Source organism: Macaca thibetana, chromosome 11 (genome assembly GCF_024542745.1).
Source record: "Macaca thibetana thibetana isolate TM-01 chromosome 11, ASM2454274v1, whole genome shotgun sequence".
Lineage (NCBI taxonomy): Eukaryota > Metazoa > Chordata > Mammalia > Primates > Cercopithecidae > Macaca > Macaca thibetana.
The window spans coordinates 76428669-76446854 of NC_065588.1; the positions used below are offsets into that span (position 1 = coordinate 76428669).

The window sequence follows — 18186 nt, forward strand, 5'->3', positions numbered from 1 at the left end:
ATGTCCCATCAATACCTAAGTTTTTGAGAATTTTTAGCATGAAGGCTGTTGAATTTTGTCAAAGGCCTTTTCTGCATCTATTGAGAAACTCATGTGGTTTTTGTCTTTGGTTCTGTTTATATGTTGGATTATGTTTATTGATTTGCATATGTTGAACTAGCCTTGCATCCCAGGGATGAAGTCCATTTGATCATGGTGGATAAGCTTTTTGATGTGCTGCTGGATTTGGTTTGCCAGTATTTTATTGAGGATTTTTGCATCAATATTCATCAGGTATATTGGTCTAAAATTCTCTTTTTTTGTTGTGTCTCTGCCAGGCTTTGGTATCAGGATGACGTTGGCCTCATAAAATGAGTTAGGGAGGATTCCCTCTTTTTCTACTGATTGGAATAGTTTCAGAAGGAATGGTACCAGCTCCTCCTTGTACCTCTGGTAGAATTCGACTGTGAATCCATCTGGTCCTGGACTTTTTTTGGTTGGTAGGCTATTAATTATTGCCTCAATTATTGCCTGTTATTGGTCTGTTCAGGGATTCAACTTCTTCATGGTTTAGTCTTGGGAGGGTGTATGTGTCCAGGAATTTATCCATTTCTTCTAGATTTTCTAGTTTATTTGCGTAGAGGTGTTTATGGCATTCTCTGATGGTAGTTTGTATTTCTGGGGGGTCAGTGGTGATATCCCCTTTATCATTTTTTATTGCATCTATTTGATTCTTCTCTCTTTTCTTCTATATTAGTCTTGCTAGCGTCTATCAATTTTGTTGATCTTTTCAAAAAACCAGCTCCTGGATTAATTGATTTTTTGAAGGGTTTTTTGTGTCTCTATCTCCTTCAGTTCTGGTTCTGATCTTAGTTATTTCTTGTCTTCTCCTAACTTTTGAATGTGTTTGCTCTTGCTTCTCTAATTCTTTCAATCGTAACTAACGAGCAAAATAACCAGCTAACATCATAATGACAGGATCAAATTCACACATAACAATATTAACCTTAAATGTAAATGGGCTAAATGCCCAATTAAAAGACACAGACTGGCAAATTGGATAAAGAGTCAAGACCCATCAGTGTGCTGTATTCAGGAGACACATCTCACGTGCAGAGACACACATAGGCTCAAATTAAAGGGATAGAGGAAGAGCTACCATGCAAATAGAAAACAAAAAAAGGCAGGAGTTGCAATCCTTGTCTCTGATAAAACAGACTTTAAACCAACAAAGATAAAAATAGAAAAATAAGGCTATTAAATAATGGTAAAGGGATCAATTCAACAAGAAGAGCTAAGTATCTTAAATATATATGCACCCAATACAGGAGCATCCAGATTCATAAAACAAGTCCTTAAAGACCTACAAAGAGACTTAGACTCCCACACAATAATAATTGGAGACTTTAACATCCCACTGTCAACATTAGACAGATCAATGAGACAGAAAGTTAAAAAGGATATCTGGGAATAGAATTCACCTCTGCACCAAGTGGACCTAATACACATTTACAGAACTCTCCACCCCAAATCAACAGAATACACATTCTTCTCAGCACCACATCGCATTTATTCCAGAACTGACCACATAGTTGGAAGTAAAGCACTGACCACGTAGTTGGAAGTAAAGCACTCCTCATCAAATGTAAAAGAACAGAAATTATAACAAACTGTCTCCCAGACCACAGTGCAATCAAACTAGAACTCGGGATTAAGAAACTCACTCAAAACCACTCAACTACATGGAAACTGAACAGCCTGCTCCTGAATGACTACTGGGTACATAACAAAATGAAGGCAGAAATAAAGATGTTCTTTGAAACCAATGAGAACAAAGACACAACATGCCAGAATCTCTGGGACACATTTAAAGCAGTGTGTAGAGGGAAATTTATAGCACTAAATGCCCTCAAGAGAAAGCAGGAAAGATCTAAAATTGACACCCTAACATCACAATTGAAAAAGTGCTTTCTTGACTTGTGATCTATACTTGGTGAAGATGCTGTGAACATTGTTGGAATGATAATAAATCATTTAGAATATTGCATAAACTTAGTTGATAAAGCAGTGGTAGGGTTTAAGAGGACTGACTCCAATTTTGAAAGAAATTTTTAGGTAAAACACTATCAAATGCATTGCATGCTACAGAGAAATCTTTTGTGAAAGGGAGAGTCAATCAATGTGGCAAACTTCACTGTGTCTTATTTCAAGAAGTTGTCACAGATATCCCAGCCTTCAGCAACCACCACTCTGATTAGTCATCAGCCATCAACACTGAAGAAAAACTCTCCTCCAGCAAAAAGATTATGGCTCCTTGAAGGCTCAGATGACCATTGACTTTTTTTTTTTTGCAATAAAGTATTTTTAAATTAAGGTATGTATATTTTTTAGATATAATGCTATTATGCATTTAATAGGCTATAATGTAAATATAACTTTTATATGTACTAGGAAACCAAAAAATCTGTGTGACTTGCTTTATTGTGATATTAACTTTATTGCTGTGGTCTAGAACCAAATTAACAATCTCTCTGAAATACACCTATAATTTATAGTGATTTAAAGTTTTCCTTTTCCTTCTTCCAGTCTTGAGTAGTTATGAAAAACTCATCAGTCATTAATTAGCAAAGCCAGTTAAAACCATGACTTTGGCTGGTGATATAAGAATTGTGGTTCATTTTGGTGAGGTTTCCCTCACTTAAACAACTGAACAATTAAAGTTTATGAAGTGTCTAATGTTTGAGGCATTGTGTTAAGCCTTAGGAATGGGGGGTACTAAAATACATTTATTAGATAGTGATAGAATCTACCTTAGGAGATTATCACTAGGATAAGATCAGTTAGTGGCATAGTTAAAATGATTAGAATAGTACCTTGCCATAGTAAGCAGTAAAAAATATTAGTTTTGTTATTGTTCTTATTATCACTATAAGATATTTAATGAAGTACTTAACAGTTCATTGTGATAAATCCTCCAATAAAGGTTCATAAAATTGCTAAGTATAGGGAGTATGTGAAGGAGCTGGGGACATAAAAGATTGCATCGAATTGAGTCTTAAGTGATAAGTTTGCCAGACAGAACATGCGAGAAGAATTTTCCAGCAGAAGAAAAATTCAAAGCTCAGGATGCATGGCTAGAAGTTTGGGAGGGCCAGGGTGAGAGATTTTAGAATCGAGGGCATTGTTGGTCTGAAAGAAAGAAATCTAAATGAGATAATCCATCATTTATATAAATAAGTTTCTTCAGTTGTCTTCTATGTGCTACATTTTGTGTGACATGAACATTAACAAGATATTTATGGTCCTCTCAAGTGAAGCTGAAAGTCTAGTGGACAGCATATACACTGAATAAGGAATTACAGTGCTGTGTACAAAGAGCCATGAGAGAGAAAGCAGAGAGCTAAAACAACATGAGAAGTTATTTCTGTTTTAGAGAATAGGCAAGAATTCAGGGTTCCTGAATTCCATGTTAATTTTTATAATCTTGAATTTTTATATTTTAAAGCAAAATGTAAAAAAAGTTTTATACCTTATCTATTTTAGGAGCTTTTAATTTTTATTTATTTATTATTTGTTATTTAAATAATACATTATAGATTAATTCATAATAACAAATTATATAAATAATGACAACTAATTTTCAAATTTAAGGTTATTTTTATCTTTATTGTTATTTTATATATTTATTATATTTATAATTTATTACTAACAAAATTATTGTTATACTATTTATCCTTATTTTAAGTTATTAAAACTTTTAGAGAAAATTGTAAATATATTGAAATATATATTTATATTAAAGGATTTGATGTTATATGTAATATATATTTAATCTTCATAGCAAATATTTAGATAACACACCAAAATTAATTCTTCTCTGAGATTTGTTCAATTTTTATATAAAATTTTATACTTAATTATGTATTTATATTTAAATTGTATGTTAAAATATAACATTTGTATATGTTTAACTTTTATAGTCATAGACATTTTTAGACACTATTTCAGGGGATAATCTTTCAAGAAGAAAACAATACTTGAAAGAAAACCAACATTCGAAAGTTATCACATTAAATAAACAATGTGAAACACTTAATATAATGTTTTTTAGTTCCACACACACCTAAGTTAAACTCTCCTGATTTCAACTTTCAGCACTCAGAAAGAAGCTTTCGATTACTCTCTACATCATGTAACAAAAATATTAATCATTTAATAATTTACTATTTCATCAAAAAATTGTAGGCCCTACAGACTCTTTTAAGTAGCAGATATTGAAGAACGGGACTCTCACTTCCTCCATAAATTTTTTTTTCGGAATGACTCACTTTATTAGAAATTTAGGCTTCTGTCTTCTTTTCATGCACTCAGTGAATAGCAAAAAGGTCAACAATCTAGCCATTTGCCTGACATTTAGTACTGTGATATGTAAAGTACTATGTGGAAAAAGTGGGGAGAAAGACTGGATTCAACTCCTCAATAGGTTAGATAGAGTGCCTTAGACAGCTCTAATAAATATAGATGATAGTGTTAATATGCTAAGATTATTGATATTTTAAAACTGAAATCTGTAGTTCATACTAAATAGCATTTTATTCTTCATTCGGAAGAATGGCAGAACACAAAGGAAAGTGTTATGTTCCTGAAAGCTGCCCATGTATCTGGAAAGATTGGGAGTATCTCTCAGGAGAAGTGATTGCTACACCGTGTTACACCTGGTAAGGAGATCCATTTATTTCACAAATATTTTCCTAAGTAATTGTGTTAATTTCAGTCATCTTGTAGTATTTATTTAATGAGACTGACATCAGCAAAAAGTAAATCAAGCCTGAGCAAATAATTTAAAGGCTTGCAGGAGTAGGTGGACAGTTACTATCTGCAGGGAACTGTACCATTATTTTTATGCATATTTGTTCAGCCCAGAAGAAAAGTGTAAAAATACAACAATCTAAAATTTTAATAGGAAAAAATATCTCATGTTTATAAGAAAGTGCTAAATGTTACAAAGAAAAGACCATATTTAATGGAAGGTTTTCAGTGTCAAGGTAAATCAAAAGAATACCATAAAATAAAATTTGAAATATAATTTCCCTAAAGTAAGGACAAAAATTCTAAAGTCATGAGCAATGTCATGTCTAATGCATTTAAATGTACTCAAATATGGGAGACGGAATTGTGCTCTGTCAGTTACCAGCAGACCTGTATTCAGTTTTTCATTCTATCATCTACTTTCTGTGTGACCAATGCACAATTCCCAGGCTTGGTTTTGGTGTCTGATAATTTATTTAAACAAAGTGAAAAACGTATGCCTAATTCGTCAATGTAATAGGTGGTATCAGAATGAATTGGCAGTATTCGTAAGGGATATTGGCTCATGAGTTCTCTTGAATACAGACATTCCAAAGTTACTGTCACTTGAAATCACTAGTTAGAGTCAAGTTTCTTTAGAAAGGTAACTGGTGTTATTTTTTAATAGCGTTTGTCGACGAGGAATGTTCAATTGCACATATTATCCATGCCCAGCAGTGTGCACAATATATGGGGACCGGCATTATTATTCTTTTGATGGACTAGAATATGACTATATCAGTGATTGCCAGGTTTTTTTGATAAAGGTAGGTCACAGTTACACATTTTTATTTGCATTTGTGTAAAGATTTAATGTAAAAAACAAGTATGCTGCTCCCTGATATATCGAATTCATGTGTTATTTATAAAACCTATAAAACAATTATATCTTTTTTCAACTTTTATTTTAGGTTCGGGAATATGCTTGAAGGTTTGTTAATGTGGGTAAATTACATGTTGTTGGGGTTTGGTGTACAAAGGATTTCATCATGCAGGTAGTAGCATAGTACCCAATAGACAGTTTTTTGACCCTTACCCTCCTCCCATCCTCCACCCTTAAGTAGGTCCCAATGTCTATAGTTCCCCTATTTGTGTCCATATATACCCAATGTTTAGCTCCCTCTTATAAGTGAGAACATGTGGTATTTGGTTTTCTGCTCCTGTGTTAATTCACTTAGGATAATGGTCTGCAGCTGCATCCATGTTGCTGCAAAAGACATTTCTTTCTTGTGGCTGTGTAGTATTCCATGGTGTATATGTACCATATTTTATTTACCCATTCCACTGTTGATAGGCATTTAGGTTGATTCCATGATTTTGCTATTGTCAGTAGTGCTGCAATGAATGTACATGTGCATGTGTCTTTACGGTAGAACGATTTATATTCCTTTGGGTATATACACAATAGTGGGATTGCTGGGTTGAATGGTAATTCTGTTTTAAGTTTTTAAAGACATTGCCACACTGCTTTCTACAGTGGCTAAACTAATTTACATTCTCACCGGCAGTGCATAGCAGTGTGTAAGCATTCCCTTTTCTTCACAACCTTGCCAACATCTGTTGTTTTTTTGACTTTTTATTAATAGCCATTTTGACTGGTGTGAGATGATACCTTATTATGGTTTTGATTTGCATTTCTCTAATAATTAATGATGTTGAGCATTTTTTCATATGCTTGTTGGCTGCATGTATGTATTCTTTTGAGATGTGTCTCTTCATGTCCTTTGCCCATTTCTAAGGGGGTTGTTTTGTGCTTATTGATTTGTTTAAGATCCTTATAGATTCTGGTTATTAGGCCTGTGTAGGGTGCATAATTTGCAAATATTTTCTCCCATTCTGTAGTTTTTCTGTTTATTTTGTTGACATTTCTTTGGCTGTGCTGAAGCTCTTTAGTTTAATTAGGCCCCACTTGTCAATTTTTGTTTTTGTTGCAATTGCTTTAGGTGTCTTTGTTATGAAATCTTTGACAAGGCCTACATCCAGAATAGTATTCCCTAGGTGTTCTTCTAGGTTTTTTACGATCTTAGGTCTTACTTTTAAGTCTATAATCCATCTTTGGCTGATTTTTGTATTTAATGAAAGGAAAGGTTCCAGTTTCAATCTTCTGCATATGGCTAGCCGGTTATCCCAGCTGCATTTATTGAATGGGGAGTCCTTTCCTCATTGCTTATTATTGTCGGCTTTGTCAAAGATCAGATGGTTATAGGTATGTGGCTATGTTTTTAGGTTCTCTAACCTGTTCCATTGTGTCTGTTTTTGTGCCAGTACCATGCTGTTTTGGTTGTTGTAGTCTTGTAGTATAGTTTGGAATTGGGTAGTTTGATGCTTCCAGCTTTGTTCTTTTTGCTTAGGAATGGCATTGAATTTGTAGATAGCTTTGGGAAGTATGGCCATTTTAACAATATCAGTTCTTCCTACCCATGAGCATAAAATATATTTCCATTTGTTTGTGTCGTCTTGATTTCTTTCAGCAGTGTTTTGTAATTCCTGTTGTAGAGATCTTTCATTTTCCTGGTTAGCTGTATACTTAGGTATTTTTTTGTGTGTATATGGCTATTGTGAATGGAATTACAGTTCTTGATTTTACTCTCAGCTTGAACGTTATTGGTGTATAGAAATGCTGCTGAGTTTTGTACATTGGTTTTGTATCCTGAAACTTTACAGAAGTTGTTTATCAGTTATAGGAGCCTTTGGACAGAGGCTATGGGGTTTTCCAGGTGTAGAATCATATTGTCTGTAAAGAGAGATACTTTGGCTTCTTCTTCCTATTTGGATGCCTTTTATTTCTTTCTTTTGCGTGATTGCTTTGGCTAGGACTTCCAGTATTATGTTGAATAAGAGTGATGAGAGTGGGCATCCTTGTCTTGTTCCACTCTCAGTGGGATTAGGTCCAGCTTTTGCCCATTTGGAATGATGTTGGCTGTGGGTTTGTCATAGATGGCTGTTAATGTTTTGAGATATGTTCCTCTGATGCCTAACTTTTAGAGGATTTTTAATATGAAGGGATGTCGGAATTTATTCAAAGCTTTTTCCTGCATCTGTTAAGATGATCACATGGTTTTTGTTTTTAGTTCTGTTTATGTGATGAATCACATTTATTGATTTGTGTATGTTGGACCAACCTGTCATTCCAGGAATAAAGTCTACTTGATTGTGGTGGGTTAGCTTTTTGATGTGCTGCTAGATTCAGTTTGCTAGTATTTTGTTGAGGATTTTTGTGTCTATGTTAATCAGGGATGTTGGCCTGAAATTTTCTTTTTTCATTGTATCTCTGCCAGATTTTGGTATTTCTTTAACTCATTCTTAACTTTTACTATTTATAGGTAATGGGTTAGTTCTTAAACGTTCTGTGCCTCTGTTTCCTCATCTATAAAATGAGAAAAATAGCTGTGAAAGTACTTCTGAGGATTAAATAAACATATACAAAAGGCTTAGATAGTGTTTAATATAAAGTGAGTGTTCAATAAATGTTAGCCATTTTTATTGTTATTAATTTGGTTTGGTGAATATAAATATAACACATTAAACCACAACTGGGTTATACATTTTTTATGGTTATAACAATAAAAAGATATTATGCTTAATTCTAGAAATGCTATTTTGATGATATGCGTTGGTAAACTCCAGGCTTTATATATCTGATAAAATCCTTAAAATTTCTTACATTGAATGCATTTGGATTACCTGCATACTCAAATTTTAGACATTACTGATCACAGATTTACATTTCTAAATGAAAAATGTGAGCTTTAGAAAGAAGTTTCACAAGAATAAACAAAATAACATCTTTTCCTCCAGCAAACTAACCTATGAGTAATGCATTTTTTTCTGGATATGACTTTTATATTATTAGAGGTTTGTATGTGATTCTGTTATTTAAGCCTAAGTCAAGAAAACAGACTATCTTACATTTTATATTAGTTCTGTTAAATAAAAAATGAACAGTAAAATCTGTAGCTTTTTGAACTTAAGCAAGGTTCTTGCTTATGTTTTACGTCATTGGATTTTCCTGTTGGTACCTGTCTTGGCTTCCTTTATGAATGATTTTAAGTTTCTTAAAGAATAAATACCTAGCAATGGATTTGGCAGTCATGTAATTACAGAGGATGGTAAGTTGCCTGTAGGTTTTTTTTTTTTTTTTTTAATCTTGTGATGTTTGGATTATTTTTGGAGCCTAAGGAAGGCACACTAATGAATATACTTTCTCTAAGTATCCTCTTTGAACAAGCCTGTTTTAGCTAACAATTTAATATTAGAATCCTTTCATCCCCTGAGGTTTAGAGTATAAATTTAGAGACTTAGAAAAGTAGATAACAATTTAGAAATTTGAACGCATAAACAAATACACCTTTCAGGTTGATTTTATATCAAATCCTCATTTTCCTTGAGATTTAGGTGCCTCCGACACTCCTTTAAGTTACCTCCACCCTTGACTTTCTGGATATTATGAGTCTTTCAGTCTCTCTCTGGTTTCTTCTTTGTCTTGTGTTGTCTTTTCCTCTTATATAAGTCCCCACTCAGAGATGACTGATTTGGTTCCTTCAGAGCAAGGAGCAAGTTTTGCTCCTCCATGTTTCACAAGGGAGGAGCACCATGCTGGGTACATAGTTTCTCACTGAATGTTTATTGAACTGGACATCTGTTTGTGGTTCTCTACCCCTTTTTCCTGGTGCTTGATGTGTTCATCCACTTCTAAAATCTTAGCCACACCTACACACTGATGAGTTCCAAATTGATATGTACAGCTCTGCCCCTTAATTTCTTGGCTATATTTCTGACTCAAGTTCATCCTCACAATAATATACTATTTCTTTCTATTTATCTTTCTGAGACTCATATTGTTATCATATCATTGCTTCTTAAGAACTACGACTTCCAATGGCCTCCAGTGGCTTCCAATATTGTCATAAAGTCAAACCTCCTACACCAGTCTTTCCAAGGGTTCTGTCAACTCCATCCCTCATCTATGTCTTTTCTCAGTGTACTCTCTGTATCTGATTTCCTCTGCTCCCTCAAAGTCATAGTTTCAGCTCACACTTATCTGTCCTGTTCTTATATCCTATTGTGTTTATAGTCATCACATCAAAATTAAGCAGCTCATTATATTCTGATTATTTTTATGTACTAATCTAGATTGTGTATTATTTTATGTCAGAACTATGTGGTATACTTCTGGATTCTTCATGGAACTAGCACAATTATGGCTGAATTAGGAAGCTAAAAAATCACTTGTATGACTTTTTTTCAACAGTCTCCACTTGACAATAGAGACCACAAGCTTAAACATTATTTTTTAGTTCTAGCAATCTAACACTTGTGGTAAATGCATACACAAGCTTTCAATGTGAAGTTTTTAGAACAGCACTTCTTAAACCTTAGTGTGCATGCACATCACCTAGGGAAATTGTTAAAATATGAATTCTGTTTTCATAGGACTGCAGTAGGGTTTTGGGTTCTACCTTTTCTTGCCTTTTCTGTTTTTAAATTATACTTTAAGTTCTGGGATACATGTGCAGAACGTGCAGATTTGTTACATAGGTATACATGTGCCATGGTGGTTTGCTACACCCATCGACCCATCATTTAGGTTTTAAGCACCCCCACGTGTTAGGTATTTGTCTTAATGCTCTCCCTCCCTTTGCCCCCCTCACCCCCTGACAGGCCCCAGTGTTTCATGTTCCCCTCCCTGTGTCTATGTGTTCTCATTGTTCAACTCCCACTTATGAGCGAGAACGTGCAGTGTTTGGTTTTCTGTTTCTGCATTAGTTTGCTGAGAATGATGGTTTCCAGCTTCATCTATGTCCCAGCAAAGGACATGAACTCATCCTTTTTTATGGCTGCATAGTAATCCATGGTGTATATGTGCCACATTTTATTTGTCCAGTCTATCATTGATGGGCATTTGGGTTGGCTCCAAGTCTTTTCTATTGTGACTAGTGCTGCAATAAACATATGTGTGCATATGTGTTTATAGTAGAATAATTTATAAATCTTTGGGTATATACTCAGTAATGAGATTGCTGGGTCAAGCGGTATTTCTGGTTCTAGATCCTTGAGGAATAGCCACACTGTCTTCCACAATGGTTGAACTAATTTACACTCCCACCAACAGTGTAAAAGCGTTCCTATTTCTCCACATCCTCTCCAGCATCTGTTGTTTCCTGACTTTTTAATGATCACCATTCTAATTGGTGTGAGATGATATCTCATTGTGGTTTTCATTTGCATTTCTTTAATGACCAGTGATGATGAGCTTTTTTTCATATGTTTGTGGGCTGCATAAATGTCTTCTTTTGAGAAGTGTCTGTTCATATCCTTTGGCCACTTTTTGGTGGGGTTGTTTGGTTTTTTTCTTGTAAATTTGTTTAAGTTCCTTGTAGATTCTGGATATTAGACCTTTGTCAGAAGGATAGATTGCAAAAATTTTCTCCCATTTTGTAGGTTGCCTGTTCACTCTGATGGTAGTTTCTTTTGCTGTGCAGAGTTCTTGAATTTAACTAGATACCATTTGTCAATTTTAGCTTTTGTTGCCATTGCTTTTGGTGTTTTAGTCATGAAGCCTTTGTTCATGCCCATGTCCTGAATGGAATTACCTAGGTTTTCTTCTAGGGTTTTTATGGTTTTAGGTCTTATGTTTAAGTCTTTAATACATCTTGAATTAATTTTTGTATAAGGTGTAAGGAATGGGTCCAGTTTTAGTTTTCTGCATATGGCTAACCAGTTTTCCCAACACCATTTATTTAATAGGGAATCCTTTCCCTATTACTTGTTTTTTTGACAAGTAATTTTTTGCCAGATTTGTCAAAGATCAGGTGGTTGTGGATGTGTGGCATTATTTCCAAGGCCTCTGTTCTGTTCTATTGGTCTATATATCTGTTTTGGTACCAGTAGCATGCTGTTTTGGTTACTGTAGCCTTGTAGTATAGTTTGAAGTCAGATAGCATGATGCCTCTAGCTTTGTTCTTTTTGCTTAGTATTTTCTTGGCTATATGGGCTCTTTTTTGGTTCCATATGAAATTTAAAGTAGTTTTTTCTAATTTTGTGAAGAAAGTTAATGGTAGCTTGATGGGAATAGCATTGAATCTATAAATTACTTTGGGCAGTATGGCCATTTTCACAATATTGATTATTCATATCTATGAGCATGGAATCTTTTTCTATTTGTATGTGTCCTCTCTTATTTCTTTGAGCAGTGGTTTGTAGTTCTTGAAGAGGTTCTTCACATACCTTGTAAGTTGTATTTTATTTCCTAGGTATTTTATTTTCTTTGTAGCAATTATGAATGCAAGTTCACTCATAATTTGGTTCTCTGTTTTTCTATTTTTTGTGTATAAGAATGCTTGTGATTTTTGCACATTGATTTTGCATCCTGAGACTTTGCTGAAGTTACTTATCAGCTTAAGGAGTTTTTGGCTGAGATGATGGGGTTTTCTAAATATACAATTATGTCATCTGCAAACCGAGACAATTTGACGTTCTCTCTTACTATTTGAATGCCCTTTATTTCCTTCTCTTGCCTGATTGCCCTGGCCAGAACTTCCAATACTATGTTGAACAGGAATGGTGAGAGAGGGCGTCCTTGTCTTGTGCTGGTTTTCAAAGGGAATGCTTCCAGTTTTGCCCATTCAGTATGATACTGGCTATGGGTTTGTCATAAATAGCATTTATTATTTTGAGATATGTTCCATAAATACCTAAACTATTGAGTGTTTTTAGCATGAAGGGATGTTTAATTTTATTGAAGGCTTTTTCTGCAGCTATTGAAATAATCTTGTGGTTTTGTCATTGGTTCTGTTTATGTGATGGATTACATTTATTGGTTTGTGTATGTTGAACCAGCTTTGCATCTCAGGGATGAAGCCAACTTGATCGTGGTGGATAAGCTTTTTGATGTGCTGCTGGGTTCAGTTTCCCAGTATTTTATTGAGGATTTTCGCATTGATGTTCATCAGGGATGTTGGCTTGAAATTTTCTTTTTTTTGTTGTGTCTCTGCCAGGCTTTGGTATCAGGATGATGCTGGCCACATAAAATGAGTTAGGGAGGAGTCCCTCTTCTTCTTTTGTTTGGAATAGTTTCAGAAGGAATGGTACCAGCTCCTCTTTGTAACTCTGGTAGAATTGGGCTGCGAATCCATCTGGTCCTGGGCTTCTTTTTGTTGGCAGGCTATTAATTACTGCCTCAGTTTCAGAACTTGTTACTGGTCTATTCAGGGATTTGACTTCTTCCTGCTTTAGTCTTGGGAGGGTGTACGTGTCCAGGAATTTATCCATTTATTCTAGATTTTCTAGTTTATTTGGTAGAAATGTTTAAAATAGTCTCTGAAGGTAGTTTGTATTTCTGTGGGATCAGTGGTGATCTCCCCTTTATAGTTTTTTATTGTGTCTCTATGCAAATAAACTAGAAAATCTTCTCTCTTTTCTTCTTTATTAGTCTGGCTAGTGGTCTATTTTGTTAATCTTTTCAAAAAACCAGCTCCTGGATTCACTGATTTTTTGAAGGGTTTTTCGTGTCTCTGTCTCCCTGAGTTCTGCTCTGATCTTAGTTATTTCTTGACGTCTGTTAGCTTTTGAATTTGTTTGCTCTTGCTTCTCTAGTTCTTTAAATTTTGATGTTAGGGTGTCGATTGTAGATCATTCCCGCTTTCTGATGTGGACATTTAGATTTTTAGGGGCATTTATACATTTGCCTGTAAACACTGCTTTGGCTGTGTCCCAGAGATTCTGGTACGTTGTGTCTTTGTTCTCATTGGTTTCAAAGAACTTATTTATTTCTGCCTTCATTTCGTTATTTACCTAGTAGTCATTCAGGAGCAGGTTGTTTAGTTTCCATGTAGTCGTGCAGTTTTGATTGAGTTTCTTAATCCTGAGTTCTAATTTGATTGCACTGTGTTCTGAGAGACTGTTTGTTATGAATTCCTTTTTTTTTTTTTTTTTTTTTTGCATTTGCTGAGGAGTGTTTTACTTCCAATTGTGTGGTCAATTTTAGAATAAGTGTGATGTGGTGCTGAGAAGAATGTATATTCTGTTCATTTGGGGTGAAGAATTCTGTAGATGTCTATTAGGTTTGCTTGGTCCAGAGCTGAGTTCAAGTCCTGAATATCTTTGTTAATTTTCTGTCTTGTTAATATGTCTAGTATTGACAGTGGTGTGTTAAAGTCTCCCACAATTATTGTTTGGGACTCTAAATCTCTTTGTTCATCTCTAGGAACTTGCTTTATGAATCTGAGTGCTCCAGTATTGGGTGTGTATGTATTTAGGATTGTTAGCTCTTCTTGTTACATTGATCCCTTTACCATTAAGTAATAATACCCTTCTTTGTCTTTTTTGATCTTTGTTGGTTTAAAGTCTGTTTTATCAGAGATTTGGATTGCAACCCCTGCTTTTTTTTTGCTTTCCATTTGCCTGGTAAATATTCCTCCATCCCTTTATTTTGAGCCTATGTGTGTCTTTGCACATAAGATGGGTCTCCTGAATACAGCACACCGAAGGGTCTTGACTCTATCCAGTTTCCCAGTCTGTGTCTTTTAATTGGGACATTTAGTCCATTTACATTTAAAGTTAATATTGTTAGCTCTGAATTTGATCCTGTCATCATGATGCTAGCTGGTTATTTTGCACATTAGTTGATGCAGTTTCTTCATCATATGTCTTTATATTTTGGTATGTTTTTGCAGTCTGGTACCGGTTTTGCCTTTCCATATTTAGTGCTTCCTTCAGGAACTCATGTATGACAGGCCTGGTGGTGACAAAATCCCTCAGTATTTGCTTGTCTGTAAAAGATTTTAATTCTCCTTCGTGTATGAAGTTTAGTTTGGCTGGATATGAAACTCTGGGTTGAAAATTCTTTTCTTTAGGAATGTTGAATATTGCCCCCCACCCCACTCTCTTCTAGTTTGTAGGGTTTCTGCAGAGAGATCTGCTGTTAGTCTGATGGGCTTCCCTTTGTGGCTAACCCAACTTTTCTCTCTGGCTACCCTTAACAATTTTTCCTTCATTTCAACCTTGGAGAATCTGACGATTATGTATCTTGGGGTTATTCTTCTCGAAGAGTATCTTAGTGGTGTTCTCTGTATTTCTTGAATTTGAATGTTGGCCTGTCTTGCTAGGTTGGGGAAGTTCTCCTGGATAATATCCTGAAGTGTGTTTCCCAACGTGGTTCCATTCTCCCCGTCACTTTCAGCTACATCAATAAGTCATAGGCTTGGTCTTTTTTCACATAGTCCCATATTTCTTGTAGGCTTTGTTCCTTTTCATTCTTTTTTCTCTAATCTTGTCTTCATCCTTTGTTTCATTAAGTCGATAATCAATCTCGGATACCTTTCTTCTGCTTGATTCATTTGGCTGTTGATCCTTTTGTGTGCTTCACAAAGTTCTTGTGTTGTGTCTTTCAGCTTCATCAGGTCATTTATGTTCTTCTCTAAACTGGTTATTCTAGTTAGCAGTTCCTGTAACCTTTTATCAAGGTTCTTAGCTTCTTTGCTTCTTTGCATTGGGTTAGGACATACTCTTTTAGCTCTGAAGAGCTTGTTCCTAGCTACCTTCTGAAGCCTACTTCTGTCAATTCATCAAACTCATTCTCTGTCCAGTTTTGTGCCCTTTTCTGAGAGGAGCTGTGATCATTTGGAGGAGAAGCAGCATTCTGGTTTTTGGAATTTTCAGCATTTTTGTGCTGCTTTTTCCTCTTCCTCGTGGATTTATCTACCTTTGATCTTTGATGCTGATGGCCTTTGGATGGGGATTTTGTGTGGGTGTCCTTTTTGTTGATGTTGATGTTATCACTTTCTGTTTGTTAGTTTTCCATCTAACAGTCAGGGCTCTCTTCTGCAGGTCTGCTGGCGTTTCTTGGAGTTTTACTCCAGACCCTGCTTGCCTGGCCTGGGTATCACCTGTGGAGGCTGCAGAACAGCAAAGATTGCTGCCTGCTCCTTCCTCTGGAAACTTCATCCCAGAAGGGCACCCACATAATGCCAGTCAGCTCTCCTGTATGAGGTGTCTGTCGACCCCTACTAGGAAGTGTCTCTCAGTCAGGAGGCACTTGAGGAGGCAGTCTGTGTGTTAGCGGAGCTTGAGCGCTCTGCTGCAAGATCTGCTGCTCTTTTCAGAGCTGGCAGGCACAAACGTTTAAGTCTGCTGAAGCTGTGCCCACAGCTGCCCCTTCCCCCAGGTGCTCTGTTCCAGGGAGATGGAAGTTTTGTCTATCAGCCCCTGACTGTGGCTTCTGCCTTTCTTTCAGAGATGCCCAGCCCAGTGAGGAGGAATCCAGAGAGGTAGTCTGGCCACAGCTACTTTGCCATGCTGTGGTGTGTTCCGCCCAGTCTGAATTTCCCAGTGACTTTCTTAACACTGTGAGGGGAAAACCATCTACTCAAGCCTCAGTAATGGCAGATGCCCCTCCGCCAGCCAAGGTTGATCGTCATAGGTTAACTTCAGACTGCTGTGCTGGCAGCGAGAATTTCAAGCCAGTGGTTCTTAGTTTGCTGGGCTCCATGGAGGTGGGACCCGCTAAGTGAGCCCACTTGGCTTCCTGGCTTCAGACCCCTTTCCAGGGAAGTGAACAGTTTTGTCTTGCTGAGGTTCCAGGTACCTCTGGGGAATGAAAAAAAAAAAACGCCTGCAGCTAGCTTGGGGTCTGCCCAAATAGCTGCCCAGCTTTGAACTTGAAACCCAGCGCACACAAGGGAATCTCCTGGTCTGTGGGTTGCAAAAACCATGAGAAAATCGTAGTATCTGGGCTGGATAGCACAGCCCCTCATGGCTTCCCTTGGCTAGGGGAGGGAGTTCCCTGGTTCCCTGGCCCCTTGCATTTCCTGGGTGAGGCCACGCCCCACTCTGCTCCTGCTCGCCCTCTGTGGGCTGCACCCACTGTCTAACCAGTCCCAGTGAGGTGAACCAGGTAACTCAGTTGGAAATGCAGAAATCACCCACCTTCTGCTTTGGTCTCGCTGGGAGCTGCAGACCAGAGCTGTTCCTATTCTGCCATCTTGCCAAATCCCCCAGGTTCTGCCTTTTCAATAAGCTACTAGATAGTGCTGATGCTCCATGTCTATGGACCATATTTTGAGTAGTAAGAATGTAGAACATTTCACTTTCTTAACAACCTGATTTTAATTGTTTTTGAAATTATTCTCTTCTTCTGCATAGTCAAATTTAAGTTACATTCAGAACAAAGAAAGTTTCATTGACAATATAATGTCAAACATTAAATGTTCCCACTGTATATATCATTACTGTTAAAGATATTTGTTTATGGTATCATTTTAAGTAGTAAGACAAAGATTCTATGAAACTTTTTCATTTTGTATATGGAAAAAATATTTGCACATTTCTACCAAAAGCATTAAAAGTCTTATTTATGTGTCAGCATCTCTACAAACATTCTCCAATGTATGGTGGTGATCTTTGTTCACATTATTATTTCATTCATTTAATAAAACAATTTTAGAGGCCTATTAAATATAAAGCATGCCAGTAAAGACATATCTACTATGTATACTCCATGTAAAGTATATACTCCAGATTTCTCTAAGAAAATTCTAAGGTTTTGATGGTGGCGATAGTACGTTATATTTCTTATTATTCTTTCCAAGTCATTTTGCAGAATGCTGGGCATTTGGTGAACTCAGTAACTACTTATTAGTGTTTTCTCCTGTTACCCTTATTTTCTTTTGTAGTAGAGAAAACATAACATTTATCATTGTAGTTTCAAATAGTGATTGTGCAGAAAATACTTCAAGTAGAGTATTTGTCTTAACTCTGAGTCTTGGCAAGAGGAAAGTATATTCTTGTGTTTGTGTTTAATTGTAGAGAAATAATAACAACTAAGAAATAATGGACAAGGCCACAATCTAATAAAAGATGTACCATAGTTTCTTTTCAAATGATATTCTTTTTCTCTCTCTAGTTCTTCATTTCTTTTTTTTTTTTTTTTTTAATACTTAAAGTTCTAGGGTACATGTGCACAACGTGCAGGTTGTTACATATGTATACTTGTGCCATGTTGTAGTTCCTCATTTCTATGAAAGACAAATCATAACAGGACCAATTTACTTGCAAAATAAGTTTTAATTGTAATATGTATGGCTTGATTATTTGCATAAAGTACAGGAAGAATAATTATTGTTCATATAGGCTCTTTTATGTTGACTTTGTTGTAACTTTTTCATAATCTCAGGTTAGACCTTTTAAAAACCTCTTGAGGTTAGCCAAGCTAAGGATTTATCTGTGCCTGCAAATACCTATATGAATTGGATTAATTTCTCTCTTCTTGAGGTTCCAGAATAACTTGGGGTTTCTAGTCCTGTCAGAAAGTGATGTGTTTCACTTACTACAGGTCACAAACATTGTAAAGGAATTGCATAA

General features: G+C 35.9%; 1 protein-coding gene across 1 annotated transcript in view; it reads left to right on the forward strand.

Annotated features, from left to right (window-relative positions):
* The window catches only part of OTOGL (otogelin like), a 165044-nt gene that overhangs the window by 61305 nt on the left and 85553 nt on the right, over positions 1-18186 (forward strand). Inside the window, exons 24-25 of the mRNA XM_050749267.1 lie at positions 4590-4697; positions 5456-5594. Of these exons, the coding sequence (XP_050605224.1) occupies positions 4590-4697; positions 5456-5594 (247 nt within the window). The remainder of the gene's footprint in view (positions 1-4589; positions 4698-5455; positions 5595-18186) is intronic.